The sequence below is a fragment of the Heteronotia binoei genome, chromosome 7, assembly GCF_032191835.1.
Source record: "Heteronotia binoei isolate CCM8104 ecotype False Entrance Well chromosome 7, APGP_CSIRO_Hbin_v1, whole genome shotgun sequence".
Lineage (NCBI taxonomy): Eukaryota > Metazoa > Chordata > Lepidosauria > Squamata > Gekkonidae > Heteronotia > Heteronotia binoei.
This window is the reverse complement of record NC_083229.1, coordinates 98,291,787-98,305,695: the sequence shown is the minus strand read 5'-3', so window position 1 is coordinate 98,305,695 and position 13,909 is coordinate 98,291,787. Positions and strand designations below refer to the sequence as shown.

The 13,909-nt window shown below is 41.6% G+C and overlaps 1 protein-coding gene across 1 annotated transcript in view; it reads right to left on the bottom strand.

Moving 5' to 3' along the window:
* Positions 1–13,909, bottom strand: part of ZNF407 (zinc finger protein 407) — a 509,082-nt gene that overhangs the window by 213,326 nt on the left and 281,847 nt on the right. The window contains exon 5 of the mRNA XM_060244080.1: positions 7,215–7,381. Coding sequence (XP_060100063.1) covers positions 7,215–7,381 — 167 coding nt within the window. The remainder of the gene's footprint in view (positions 1–7,214; positions 7,382–13,909) is intronic.

Sequence of the window (13,909 nt, the reverse complement as noted above, 5' to 3'; positions counted from 1 at the left end):
CCCTAATCTCCAATGGAAGAATGTCCCACCAGGCCGGAGCTAGGGCAGAAAAAACCCTGGGTTTGGTCGAGGCAATCTTCTGCATTATTTGCAATCCTACCTAACATGGTGTCTTCAGCAAATTTAATGAATAGTTGCTTCATATCCTCATCTAGATCATTGCAAACTGCTTCTTCTGGACCAGGGACACATATGGCTCTTTTGCACATACTGTGTGGTTCTCGAAACCCCCACCGCCCCATTGGCTGGCTAGGAGAACTCTTTAAATCACTTCTCCAAGCTGGTGGCTTGGAGAATGCTGTTAAAGGTGCTTTCTTTCCATTGCCACCTCCCTCCCCCATCTATTTTCCTTCCTTCCTTCCTTCCTTCCTTCCTTCCTTCCTTCCTTCCTTCCTTCCTTCCTTCCTTCCTTCCTTCCTTCCTTCCTTCCTTCCTTCCTTCCTTCCTTCCTTCCTTCCTTCCTTCCCTCCTTCCTTCCTTCCTTCCTTCCTTCCTTCCTTCCTTCCTTCCTTCCTTCCTTCCTTCCAACATCTGATGTCTATGTCTTTCAGCTCTCAAACATTTGATGTTTATACTATGTGGCTCTTATGTTAAGCACATTTGGCCACCCCTGTTCTGGACCCAAACCACTCTTTTCTTGGTACCATGCTATGTACTTTGCTTAATAAGCAATTAGGAATCCCTTACAGAAACCATACTTACTTATAGTACCTATCAAGGAAGGAGTGGAGGCAACCGATATCACCAACTGCAGAATTGGAGTTTGTTTTTAGACTGTTGTACTGTTTATAGATTGAATATTTTTATTATATGTATTTGATTTTAACCCTGTAATATTGACTATTGTAACCCACTCAGAGCCCATTCGGGAAAAGGCAGGCTATAAGTCAAATAAATAAATAAAGAGTCATATATCATTATATTCTGTAGCTTTAATGTAAAAAAGGAATCCTGACTGAAGTCTAGCGGTGTGCATTTAGTTCGGCCGAACCAAAAACACCCCTGAAAAGCAGCTGATTCAGCAGTATTCAGGCCATATACTGCTGCATCAGATTCTCTGATCTGATTTGGGAGCCATATACTGCAGCCGTGAATTGCCGCCAAAATTCAGCGGTCATTCAACCCCATTATAAACCTATGGGCCATTAAAGTCAATGGCAAAATAGGTATAATGAACTGCGACTGGGGGGGGGGCAGGGGGTTTGAGGTAGAGGCTCCAAATTTGCTGCAGGAGCCTCTCCTCCAAAGATCTTCCAGGTTTCAAAAAGATTGGACCGGGGATCCAATTCTAGGGGCACCCTAAACAGTCACTTTACCCACTGTAATTACAGTGCCTCTGGGGGGGAGGCGGTTTGAGTGAGAGACACCAGATTTGCAGAGCTGCTTCTGGTACCTGTCTCCCACAGAACCCCCAGCTTCCAAAAAGATTGGACCAGGGGGTTCAACTCGAGGGGCACCATCCATGATGGGAAAACCTACCCCAGGCAGTAGTCAGATTCTCCTAGAGAATCTCTGCAGTCAAGTCAACTGTGCTGAGGGTGCTAGCTTGCAAGGAACACAGTTGCCCAGCTATGTGCTACTGTGGAAATGGTAGTGCAATGCACAGGACCTTAGTTCAAATTAGAGAATCCCTCCTATTTAAAAATTGGGATGGGGGCTTTCTGTATGGACTGCAGCACAGAACCAGTGCACTGAAAGCACAAGAGCCAAGCAGCAGAGATGGGGCATGGACTTTACACATGTAAAGGAATTACATACTGAACCATAGCCCTACCTGTGGGGAATCCTGTTAACACTACCCTATAAGAAAGAAAATTTTGGAAACTAGGACAGGACACTTGGGTTTTAAAAAAAGCATCTGGGAAGTCAAGGCTGCTCAAGGGGAACCTTAACTTATGTGGGAAATAAGTTGCAAGGATATCACCTCTAGTCTTTTTTTAAAAGCAAATAACTTGGAAACCTGTCACTGCACAGTACTTATTCTAGTTCTTGGTTCTGGCATGGCACATACCTGAAGAAAGAAGCATTCCTATCTATGATAACAAAGCTGAGAGTTTGATGATAACAAATTCCTATCTATGATAACCAAGCTGTTTAGGGTGAGTGCCTGCTTGGGGTGAGCTAGGGATTTCTTTTGGGCTGGTGGTTGGTTGGTAAAGTCTTTAGAAGTTAAAATTTTGTGCGGGGTTTAAAAGCCTGTTGTAGAAATATTTCAATACTTTCATTCAAGATATTACTGTATTGCTGTTATTATTTTATTGCTAGATGGGGGGCAGGGTGTTTTGTTCACTGTTGCTAATTGTTTGGTTAAATTTCTGATCACAAGTTGTGTTAGTGGTTGTTTGCAGATTTAATTATTGTTACTGTTTGTGGACATTGACAGATGTTTTTAAAGAGTTTACTGGTGCTTCCTTTGTTGCTTGGGGGTATATACTGTTGTTGCTCTTTTTGCAGGTTTTTTTGCTGCACTGTGTGATTTCTTGTGAATTTAGGATTGGTTTTTTAAAGTTCCTTTTTTCCCCATTCTAGTTGCTGGGGAGGGGACTGGTGGTGGGTGTCGGTGGGTTGCTGTGTTTCTCTTTGTTGTTTTGTCTTATACAGACTTGTGTTTTTGCCCTTTTTCCTGGGTGGGCCTTGCAGCTGGTGTTACTGATACAGTCTTGTGTTACTCTTTGTGAATTGCTTCCTCTGATTGCCTGATGACTCTTTTTATTTTTGTCGCAGTTTGAAATCAGATTTGGGTTTATTGATTTTGGCCTTATGGGGGGCATTGTTGTTTGGTTGGTTGATGGTTAGGAAGAACCAGTTAGACTCAAGATGCATAATAAGAACTGGGTGTTCACTGAGTATAACTAAGAATGGAGCAAGGGAAGAATACAGCAGCATACAACTACAAATCTGAACGTCTAAATGTGAGAGAATGAGTTAGAAATGCACCAGTGGTACCTCAAGACAAGCAAAAGACAATGCTAGGTGGTATAAGAAACACCAGAGATCCATAAGATTAAATGAAAAAACAACTTGAAGTTGTTCTTAACAACTTTTCTTAACATATTTCACATGGGGGGAATTTGTTGCCAGGAAGTACTATTAGAATCTAGATGCCAAAATGACAGAGTGGTAACTGCAGCTAGAAGTGGATAAACATATTAAACAAGAACAAAAAAGCTGCAATTTTTGATTCAGAACAGGTACTGATGGGGTTAATAACATGACTGATAACTAAGTTTGACTACAGTGGTGCCTTTAAGACCAACATAATCTGTTTTCTGTGAAGAGTTGAAAACTAAGCAACTTAGTTATTATTATGTCTTCCGAGATAGGGAGCTGATATCTCTATCATGTCCTGGGGGTTCCATTGTGTTGACTGTTTTTATGATGACTGGTCTCTCAGTTTTGTTGCGACAGAAAAAGAATATTTGTCTCTTTGGGAATGTGCCATGCCAGAACCAAGATGCAGAATAAGTATGGTGAAATGACAGGTTCCCAAGATACTTGCTTTTAAAAAGCAAAGGTGATATTTACATGCCACTTGGCATGTCGGTCAAGCTTCCCCTTGAGCAGCCTTGATTTTTCATCAGTTTCTTTTAAAACCAAAGTGCCCTAGTTTCCAAGGTTTTCTTTCAGTGACAAACGACGAGTGGAGTGTTGAAGGATTCCACACAGGTATTACTTCTGTGGGGTTGTGGTTCAGTGGGCAAATGCTTGACATGCAAGAAGTCCATGCCCCATCTCTGCTGCATGGCAGTAGAGCATTCAATGCACTGGTTCTGTGCAGCAGTCCTTGCAGAGAGCCACGACCCCAATTTTTGAAAGAGAGATTTCTCTAGTTTGATCTAATGTTCTGTTTGTACCAATGGAAGTAGCATGGTGGCACTGGTTCTGCTTGGGGACATGGCACTGCCTGTGGGGGTGAGGCCCCTGCAGCTGCCTTGCAAATGTGGGGACTCTCCCTCAAACCCTCTGCTCCCCAGAATCAGTTTTCCCACTGTTATTACAGTGGGAAAACTCACTGATTGCTTTTTCTCCACCATTGGGAGAAATGGGCCTTTTGGGTGCCCCTAAAATGGAAACCCCTGGTCAAATCTTTTTGGAACTTTGGAGTTCTGTAGGGAAGATGCCCTTGCAGATGCCCTGCAAAGGTGGGGCCTCTACCTCAAATCCCCTCCCCTTCAGCTGCCTTTTATTATACCCTATTTTGCCATTGACTTCAATGGTCCATAGGGTATAATGGAGAGATGGGGCACCCTCTTAGGGCGCCCACAGAATTGGATCCCCTGGTCCAATCTTTTTGGGCCTTGGGGGTTCTATAGGGGAGAAGCACCTTCAGCATCCCTGTAAATTTGGAACCTCTATCTCAAACCCTGTCCCCTCCAGTTGCCTTTCATTTTAACCTATTTTGCCATTGATTTCAATGGCCCATAGGGTATAATGGAGCCATATGTTCGGGAACAGTCAAATACCTCTTGGATCAGATTTGGCTACCGAATCTGCTATAAAGAAATATACAGCCTCTCGAATTTTTTAGCCCCAAATACCCCCAAATCTGATTTTTTTTTCAATTTTTTTTCTTTTGCACACCCCTACTGAAGTCTATGTGGATTGTCTTTATTGAATAACTGAGAAGTGAAAATGATTGATTTTTTAAGTTACAAAAACGTTGTAACATGGTTTTTTATTTAGGGCTCACTTCCTGGCACATGAATGCACCAGTGGCTTTGAAGCTGAGAGAGATTTTAAGTACAGAGATCATGCTTATTCAGAGTCAATGTATCATTTTATCATATTCTCCATGCTTTAGAGGTAGTTTTCATGGATTCAACTGGATGTTTTTCTGTTTGTTCGTGGTATGGTATATAAATACGCTTAACTATTATTAGATACAGTCCTGCATACAATTATGTATGCTGGACCACACACAACTAGGCACATGATTTCAGTCTTTAACCATACATTTAACAATTCTATCATTCTTCCCTTCAGAAGTCAAAGCCTTTAAACTTTGAGGAGGATCTAAGCAGTAATATATCATTTTGGGGTACAGGGGGCTGATCTAACATGCCATGTTTATATGATAACAGGAATGTAATAGAAAATGGTTCTTTTCTTAACAACTTGAATTAGTTTCAAGTGTGCCATTTTGCATTCAAATGCAGAAAGACACGGAAACCAATCCTTTATTTTCTATTAGAAAACAGCCACTGTCCCCTATCTCTCATTATGGTGCAGACTACAAGACCTAACAACAAAAATCCATATTATTGATCTTACCAAGTCTCCACAATTATTCTTTAGAAGGAAACGCCGACGATAAATTACATCTGCACTGGCTTTTCATCTGCTGTTCGATATAAGTGATCTCTCAGGGCAGGCTGGAGACCTTAAATCGTCAACACCCTTGTCAAAGAAGCTAAGGAGGCCTGGGCTTCCTACAAACTGCTTTGGAAGAACTTTTAACCTATAATTTCTAGCAACAACTCATTTCATTTTCAGAAAATTGGGAAAAATATTTTCAGGAATATTCCCCCCACCATCCCAAGTTTAATAGAATACGGTTTCATCTTTTCAAGAAACGCTTATGGAATTTTGATTTAAATGTTTTTCTCCTTGCCTACTCACTTTTTGAAACCAAGAGTTAAATATGTGATTTTGCTAACGAGCTTTAATATAATCTCAGAGGCATTATCTTCAGTTTTCCCTCACTTCTCATGATGCTACAAATTACAGTTCTATTTAATATAATCCTTAAAGAACCAGGCTGCATCTGAATTGTTTATTTAGAAAATGTTACAGTTCTCATAAATAACTGATTATTAAACTAATGTAAGCCCTTCACTGGAATCTTCTACTGTCTAACATCCTTAGTTTTAATTCAAAGGCACAGGTATGAACTTTGCTTTTTGTAAGCTATTGTGAAGTTTGTACTACCTATTGTGTAAAATTGATATTTACTGATATGCACAATTAAATATAGCAGCTTTAAAATTAATGCTGCTCAGTAATTACTGAGTATCAACAATTAATAGTTTAGTTAGGAGCAATTCACATGGAAATTATCAGCATTTTCCCCTCTGTGTGAATGGCACCTAGCTTACCAATTAAATTTATATCCACCCTTTTGTCCATGAAGTTCAAGGCCAAGTACATGAGCCTCCCAGGCAGCTTTCATTCATACCTAATTAATATGTGACCTGTAGGATATGTGGATACTGTGGGAACCACCTGTACAGAGGTATAATTTTCAGTAATTTTTGCTGTCACAGTAGTTCCAAAAGGTATCACTAGATTGTATGGTATATGATTGTGCTCACATGTGCCTAAGGATGATTGTGTGGCAGAGCTCATGAACAAACATACTCTCTGGGCTTAACACTCACATCACCCAGATCCAACCCAAATATCATGAAAACAAAAATCACATGACTTACCTGGTTGCATGGGCTCCCAGGTTAACCTAGGCCACCTTAATTTTGCCCCTTAATCCTCCCCCTTTCAGCTTTCCTGATGTGTTGAGAAATCAACAGGAAATATGACTGTGTAAACCTGCCTTTAGAATCAGCATTACCAAGTGCTGTACACCTTCACCTTCAAGTTGTTCACATCTTTTATATGAAATACACGTTATTCACAATGTTTGAGTATTTAGAAGCATTGTTTTACTCCGTCCTTGCTATTTAAATTAATATTAGAAATGTCTATCTTAAAGGCAATCCATCATCAAGGAAATACCATGAAAGCAGATGTAAATAATTTTAAAGTTTATTTCAGAAAGAAAGCATTGGAAGGCTATTGGGAAGAGTACTCATGGATCACAGCAGTTCTTTATCAAAACGGAATATACATCAACCCTATAATTCTGAAAGATTATTATGGCCCCATATTAGAAATCAGCATGGCACCTTGTTGGAGCAGTGACTTGAAGTTTCATAATATTGAGGTGTGGGGGTTGACTTATGGAGAAAATGTAGAAGTTCTCATACAGGAATGTCTGTCGAGACATAGGAAGGCAGGGACTTCTCTGTCTCTTTATATATGTAGACACTAGTGTTAGTACAAAGTACATATGGACACAAGGATTCTATTAACATCTGAAGTGTCTCTATTTGAAAGAAAACAGTTATTTTTAAATGTATTCTAGAACCCAATACAACTCTTCCCCCAGTCCACCATTTCCCCCCCTGTCCGCTGTAAGAAAAGAAAACCCCAATACAAACCTGTATGAGTCCTGTAGTGGTCTTTCATGGCTGATGCTGTGAGAAAAGAATAATGGCATGTAGGCCATGTACACTTATATGGTTTTTCTCCTGTGTGAAGCTTCATATGATTGTTCAGTGCCCAGTTCTCTGTAAAACTTCTGTCACACAAGTGGCATGTAAATTTCCTGTGGTTAAAAAAAGAGAAAAAGAAAAGAAAAATAAGGCCAGGTGTTTATACACACACACCAAAACTGACAAAAGAAGCATGTTTTTAACCTGAAGTGTGGTAAATGCACAGACTTTCATGAAGAGAATTGCAGACCTGGTCTGTCATGTCTGTATAACCAGGCATTGATTTTTCTGTCGAGACCTGGCACTTCAGCCATTTATTCTCTGCTTTGCGGTTGGGCCCAACGGGTTTGAAAAATTCTGTTACAGTCCAGTCACCCCTGAGGCAAATGTGAGAATAGATTTCACCTGTACAGGCCTACACCACTTATCCAGGGCATGGGCTGTCAGAGCAAAGGCTAAATGAAAAGCTATCCATACTAAACTACTCAGACAATCACACCGCTCTGTGCCATGCTGCTGCTACTGCAGTGAGGAGGTAAAATACTGCTTGTAATAACGCTGTTACTGTAGTAAACAAAAACCTCTCAAAACTCCAAAAAGCATTTTAAAAGGATCATAAAAATTCAACTTACTTACAAAAAAGAATTTACTTAAAACACATCTCCCCTAAGACTTAATTGGAAGTGGCATACATTTTCAAAGGGTTCCACAATGAAGCACAAAACCATTGCAAAAGTACAACCGCTCTCTATTAAAACAACTTAACAAAAACAAAAAAGAAGTGGGAGAGGAGGTACAAAGGACTACAACCTATTTCTTAAATATTGATAGTGCTGTGCTGTCCTGGGTGTCCCTCAGGAGGAACTTACATAATACTTATGGCCACAGCAGGCAAGATCATGCTCTCAGTTGACACTGCCCAATATCTTGAGGACTAGGAACAGTGATGACAGCTTCTAAAAAGCCAGTCTCAATGAACCGGAGAGTTACATGTGATGAAAGACACAGTTTAATGTGATTGCCCCAGGCCATTCAGCATTTTCAGGGTTAAAACCAGCACTTTTAACTGGGATGTGAACTATCAGCTCAGATAGTGCAACTTTCTCTGCTACGTGCTGTTTTCAAATGCTCTTCAAAGGAAGTCTCAAATAAAAAATATTCCAGAGGTTACATCCATATGGATAATGGAGACAACATCCTCTCTTCAAGTAAAATGCATAGTATTCATTAGATCAAGACACAACTGTGGATGATATTGAAACCTGAGAATTCAGGAGTAGTCTGGATTCTAGGACCGTGCCTGAAACATACAAGTTATATTAATGATAAGCAGATGGTTACTCAAGGATTGCTAGGTCCCCTCGACGTTCCGATAGGGGGATTTGGGGGGCATTCTGGGATGTCTCGGACACGATGACATCACCTGGAAGTGATGTCATCATGTTGGGGATGTCACATGGTGACTCCCTGGTTTTGGGGCAAAATTCTATGATAAAATTGGCTTCAAACCTTAAGAGTTTTGCCCTCAAACCACAGCATCACCACGTGACGTCCCTGGCATGATGAAATTACTTCCAGGTGATGTTATCACATTGAGGACGTCACATAGTCCACTCACCGAGCTGGCCAGTGGTGAAGAGAACCCCTGAAAACTGGAGAAAACCCCATCAGGACCTGGGGACTGGCAAACCTAGGTTACTCACATCCTGTCTAGGAAACAGCCTACTGACCAGCCCTGTAGCCAGGATTTGAAGAATTGGGGGGCCCTGATTTTTTTCAGGGGGCACATAGTGACCCCAACCTCCATGGCCTTCTCTCCTACCACCACTGAGGTGGAAAGCTGCCAGCTCGCTGCCATACAGCCTGCCCCCTCCCCACAGCTGCCCCAAGGTGATCCCTTTCCATCCCCCTTCCAGCAGTTCTGGTGGGGAGCCACTCAGAGGTTTAGATACGTGCTGCACGGTCTTCTGCCCTTACCTGTAGCATGATCCAGCTAGGCAAGCCCGGCAGGACAAGGGGGGAAGTGGAAGGCACCACCAAGTCGCAACTGACTTCTGGGGCTACAAGACCTCCAATTTGGATTTCTTCTTGTTGAAGGGCGAGCCGAGGCTTCCCAAGCGCAGCTCCCACCCTCACTCGGGTGGCCATCGAGACCAGACCAGAAAACCCTTGTAGGCAAACATCACCTCTCTACTGATCCCCAGCCCTGGACAGCAGCCGGGACCCCCACTTGTGTGCGCCAGCCTACCCTACCCTGCCTGCAATGGAGCCATCCGCTCCCTACCCCCGCCGCGTCACTTGAGGGCCAGAACGGCCTCTTCTTGCAGGCGCCCTCTAGCCCAACGTCAGCCCAATGTGGAGCTTAACTTTCAGTGCTGGGGGCTGAAAGTGCCCCGTTGTTTCTGCTTGTTGGGGGGGTCAGAGATTTCTTCCAGTCCCTAAGCAAGCAGAAGCAACAGGGAGCTTAAGTTTCAGTCCTTGGCTCTGAAAGTGCCCCATTGTTTCTGCTTGCTGAGAGGGTCAGAGAATTCTTCCAGCCCTTAAGCAAGCAGAAGCAAGGTGGAGCTTAATTTTAAGTCCTGGGCGCTGAAAGTGCCCCGTTGTTTCTGCTTGCTGAGGGGTCAGAGATTTCTTCCAGCCCCTAAGCAAGCAGAAGCAACAGGGAGCTTAAGTTTCAGTCCTGGGCTCTGAAAGTGCCCTATTGTTTCTGCTTGCTGAGGGGTTAGAGAATTCTCCGGCCCCTAAGCAAGCAGAAGCAACTGTGTATGATCACGTCCCCTAAGCAAGCAGAAACAACAGCGTATGACGATGGCAGAATGGAGAAGGATGCAGCCGAGGCACTGGAGGCTGGTTAGGGGCCCCAAATCAGGGGGCCCTGCCTAGCAGTAAGGGGGCTGTGCCCCCACAGGCCCCCTTGTAGCTACGGGCTTGCTACTGACCAACATAACACTTCTCAGATTCAGTCTTAAATCACTACCCACACATGACAGGCAAAAAGAAGAACAAGAAGAGAGTCAAAGAATATTTCCTTCCCTTGTTTTCCTGGAAGCAACACTAAATGTTCCCCTCATCTGCATATTGGTGATACACAGCTCTGTTTCTCCTTAACAGGCTAAACCACGTGGATCTATTTAAGATCTGAAGAGTTGCCTGGAAAAGGCAACAGAGATGCTGTTGGTCAATGACAGCAGCTCAAGGACCAAGGAGCCAGCCTTTCTGCAAAAGAATTGTACTCCTTCTGAAGGAGCAGGTTTGCAGCTGAGAAGTACTTCAGGTCCCAGCCTATGGTTGGAGAACTTGAGAATCTAAGAAGAGCCATGCTGGATCAGACCAATAGTGTATGCCATCAGGACCTGGAGACTTAGTTTTTAATTTCCCCAGTAGGTCTAGAATTTCATCTCTGGTCACTTCAATTTGGCTCAGTTCTTCAGATTCCCCTCCTGCAAAACTGGGGTTGTGTCATGTGTATGTGCCCCATACTTTCCACAGCGATCACAGAAGAAAGTCATCGAGCCTCTCTGCCATCTCGCCATCTTCTTTTAGCAATCCCTTTACTCCTTTGTTATCCAAAGGCCCCACTGCTTCTCTGGCTGGTTTCCTACTCTGGATATATTTTAAAAAAATGTTTATTGAGGCACAGCTCTTCTCTGTGGTACACTGTTCCTTTTATCAGCTTTGATTAATACACCAGTTACAGCTATTTCTTGAAAAGTGTAATCTGGCCACAGTAATCCATGCTCCGATCACATCCAGGTTAGATTACTGTAATCCACTATATGTGAGGATGCCTTTGAAAATTGTCTAGAAATGTCAGCTGGTCCAAAATACAATAGTCAGGCTACTGAAAGGGGCAGGACACGGGGTTTTTTTTTTAACCTTTGTGGTAAAAATCTGCAGTGGCAGATTTCAAATGTCAAAACATTGAGTTTTATCTAGGCTTTTAATTAAGGAGTTAATTTTAAAAAAATGTGTTCAGTTTCTAGCCTGAGAACTGTTCTGTAAAACCTTTTTTTAACCTGTTAATCCTTTTATGCTCTTTTCATGCTCTGGCTGGTTTTTTAATGCTGAGTTTTGACTGTTTTTTTTAATTTGTAATTATTTTATGCTGTTTTATGTATTACTTTGCAAGTTACCTTGACCATATTTTCTGGAGAAGCAGCACAATTTTTTTCTAAATACATCAATAAATATAAATAAAATTATGCAACTTCAAAGCTATTTTAAAATATTGAACTAAATAATCTAGTTCAGAAACCCAGCTCCCTTATGATACTTGAAATGCCATCCTACGGTAGAGTTGCCAGCTTAGCATTGGGGCAAACATGAAGATTTTGGGGGTAGAGCCTGAGGAGGGTGGGGTTTTGGAAAGAAATGGGGTTGCCAGACCCCCTGGTGGAAGCAGGAGTTCCCTACTGCCAGCCCCAGCTCCCCATCAATCAGCTTGCTTGCAGTGAGGGACTTACCCCGAAAAAGGGACATCCATCCAATGTACAGCAGCATGTCTACATCACTGCCACATGACCTGAAGGTGACATCACCACATCCAGGAAATTGAGATGATGCTCTGGTACTTGGGTGAAAACTTTATGGTAGAAGCCAAATTCACTATAGATTTTTTGTCCAAATAGCAGAATATCACCCTGACAGCTCAGATGTTATGCTGTCACTTCCAGGTCATGGGTAGTGACATAGACATAGACAATGAAGGAGCTTCCCTGTTACTCCTGCTAAGTTCCCCCCCCATCCCCCACCGTTGCCAGGATGGACGTGGCTCGAAAGGAAGGGATTTCCATTGGGTATAATGCCATAGAATCCACTTTCCAAAGTGGCCATTTTCTATGGGTGAACTGATCGCTGTTTCCTGGAGACCAGTTGTAATCCCAGGAGATCTCCAGCAACCACCTGGAGGTTGGCAACCCTAACATAGTTATAACTTAGTAGGTATACTGATGGGTTCAGAAAGGTGCACCTCTACTTAGGATTGCATATAAGAGAGCGCAATAGCTCAGAACTGTTCTTTAGCATGCTCCAGTCCCTAATTTTCCTGCCTCTCCTGACCCACAGACTTTGACCCAACACAGACTAGTGCAGTTATGGTCACTGTCTCTCCACCTGCAATTTGGTAAGCAGTCTTTACATTTAATGTGTCAGTGTTGTGTCTTGGTTTATTTACTTCTGATCTATTGTTAAACAATGTTATCCTCTGTGATGCAGAATGATATATTGAGCTCCTGCAGTTCAGAAGCGCCATCAGGAGCCTCTCCTGCTTCTGAGACAGCTCCCCCAAACACATTCCTTCCTTGCTGCACTTCTGGCTTCTCCCTAAGCAAATCCACTTATGTGTGGCTTGTTATGTAAACCAGCTGTATGTTTGATTTGTTCCATCTTTTTTTATCACACTGCAATGGTAGCTACAAGTTACAAACAATAAACCACTTTATCAGCCATCAGTGATTTAATAGGGTTTGGGATTTTTTTTGCATAAAGTGACTATATACCATATACATGTCTGTGAGTATATGAATTACACTGGTGCTAATAACTCAAACCCCACATTTCTTCCCAACAAAAATACATCTACTATGTTCAGAACTTCATTTTTAAATGCCGTAATGAAAACTGAAATCAAAACAGATACAGAACATATGCACAAATACACATATGCCCCCACAAAAATATACTGCCGTTTGGTACTGCTGTCCAATTCCAATTTGCTTTACAAAATAAACCAACAATTCATATAGTTTCTGTATGCAATCTGACCAAGCTTTCTTTTTCCAGTCTTTATTTATATACAAATATTACATGAACCTATCGGTAAATTTCCCAGCATAACCACATTCACACACTAAAAGCAAAGGAAGACAATAGATTCAAGAACATTGTATATGTGTATTTCTCATTATACACACCCACACACACACACATCTATATTCTGAACTGGAAACAGGCTTTTAAATTACTATATCACTTGATCACTGCTTGGTAGAACTGGCGAATGACAAATATAGCTAAATATTTCCAAATGCACAGTAAAAAAAATATATCATGTCCGTATATCTCTCTGACAGGTCTTCATGCATTTCACATTTCAAAAGCATGACAGGGATCTTATTTCTAAGATAAATTCCCCTATCTACTTATTTCCTTGTGTATTTATTGTGGATCTAACCTTCTACTACAAGAAATAAATAAGCAGGTTAAGTAGATGCTATCTTTTAACAAATAGTTTCTCTAGACTGTATTACAACTTTATGAATGACAAAATAAATCCCTCATTTTTAAATCTTTCAGGATGTACATTTAACAGCACTGCACCTATTGAACTCCAATGTATGCTCTATTATTCACATACAATAAAATGTTCAAATAAGATTGAGAGACTATCTTAAAAATGGTAAAATGTCAACAAATACATAATAGAAACATGCTAGGGAATTAAAAAGCTTGCATACTCCTTTGCAATGTGTCCTTTTTAAGTATTTTGGGTGTGTCATAATAAAAGGTAACACTTTGGACATTAAAAGGTAATTTGCATTTGAAATTTGTCTACAGACCAGAATGATTACTTGCAGACTTTGTTTGTTCTGGACACTGAAATGACATTGATTTGCACTGGAATACCTACATAGCAAATATAT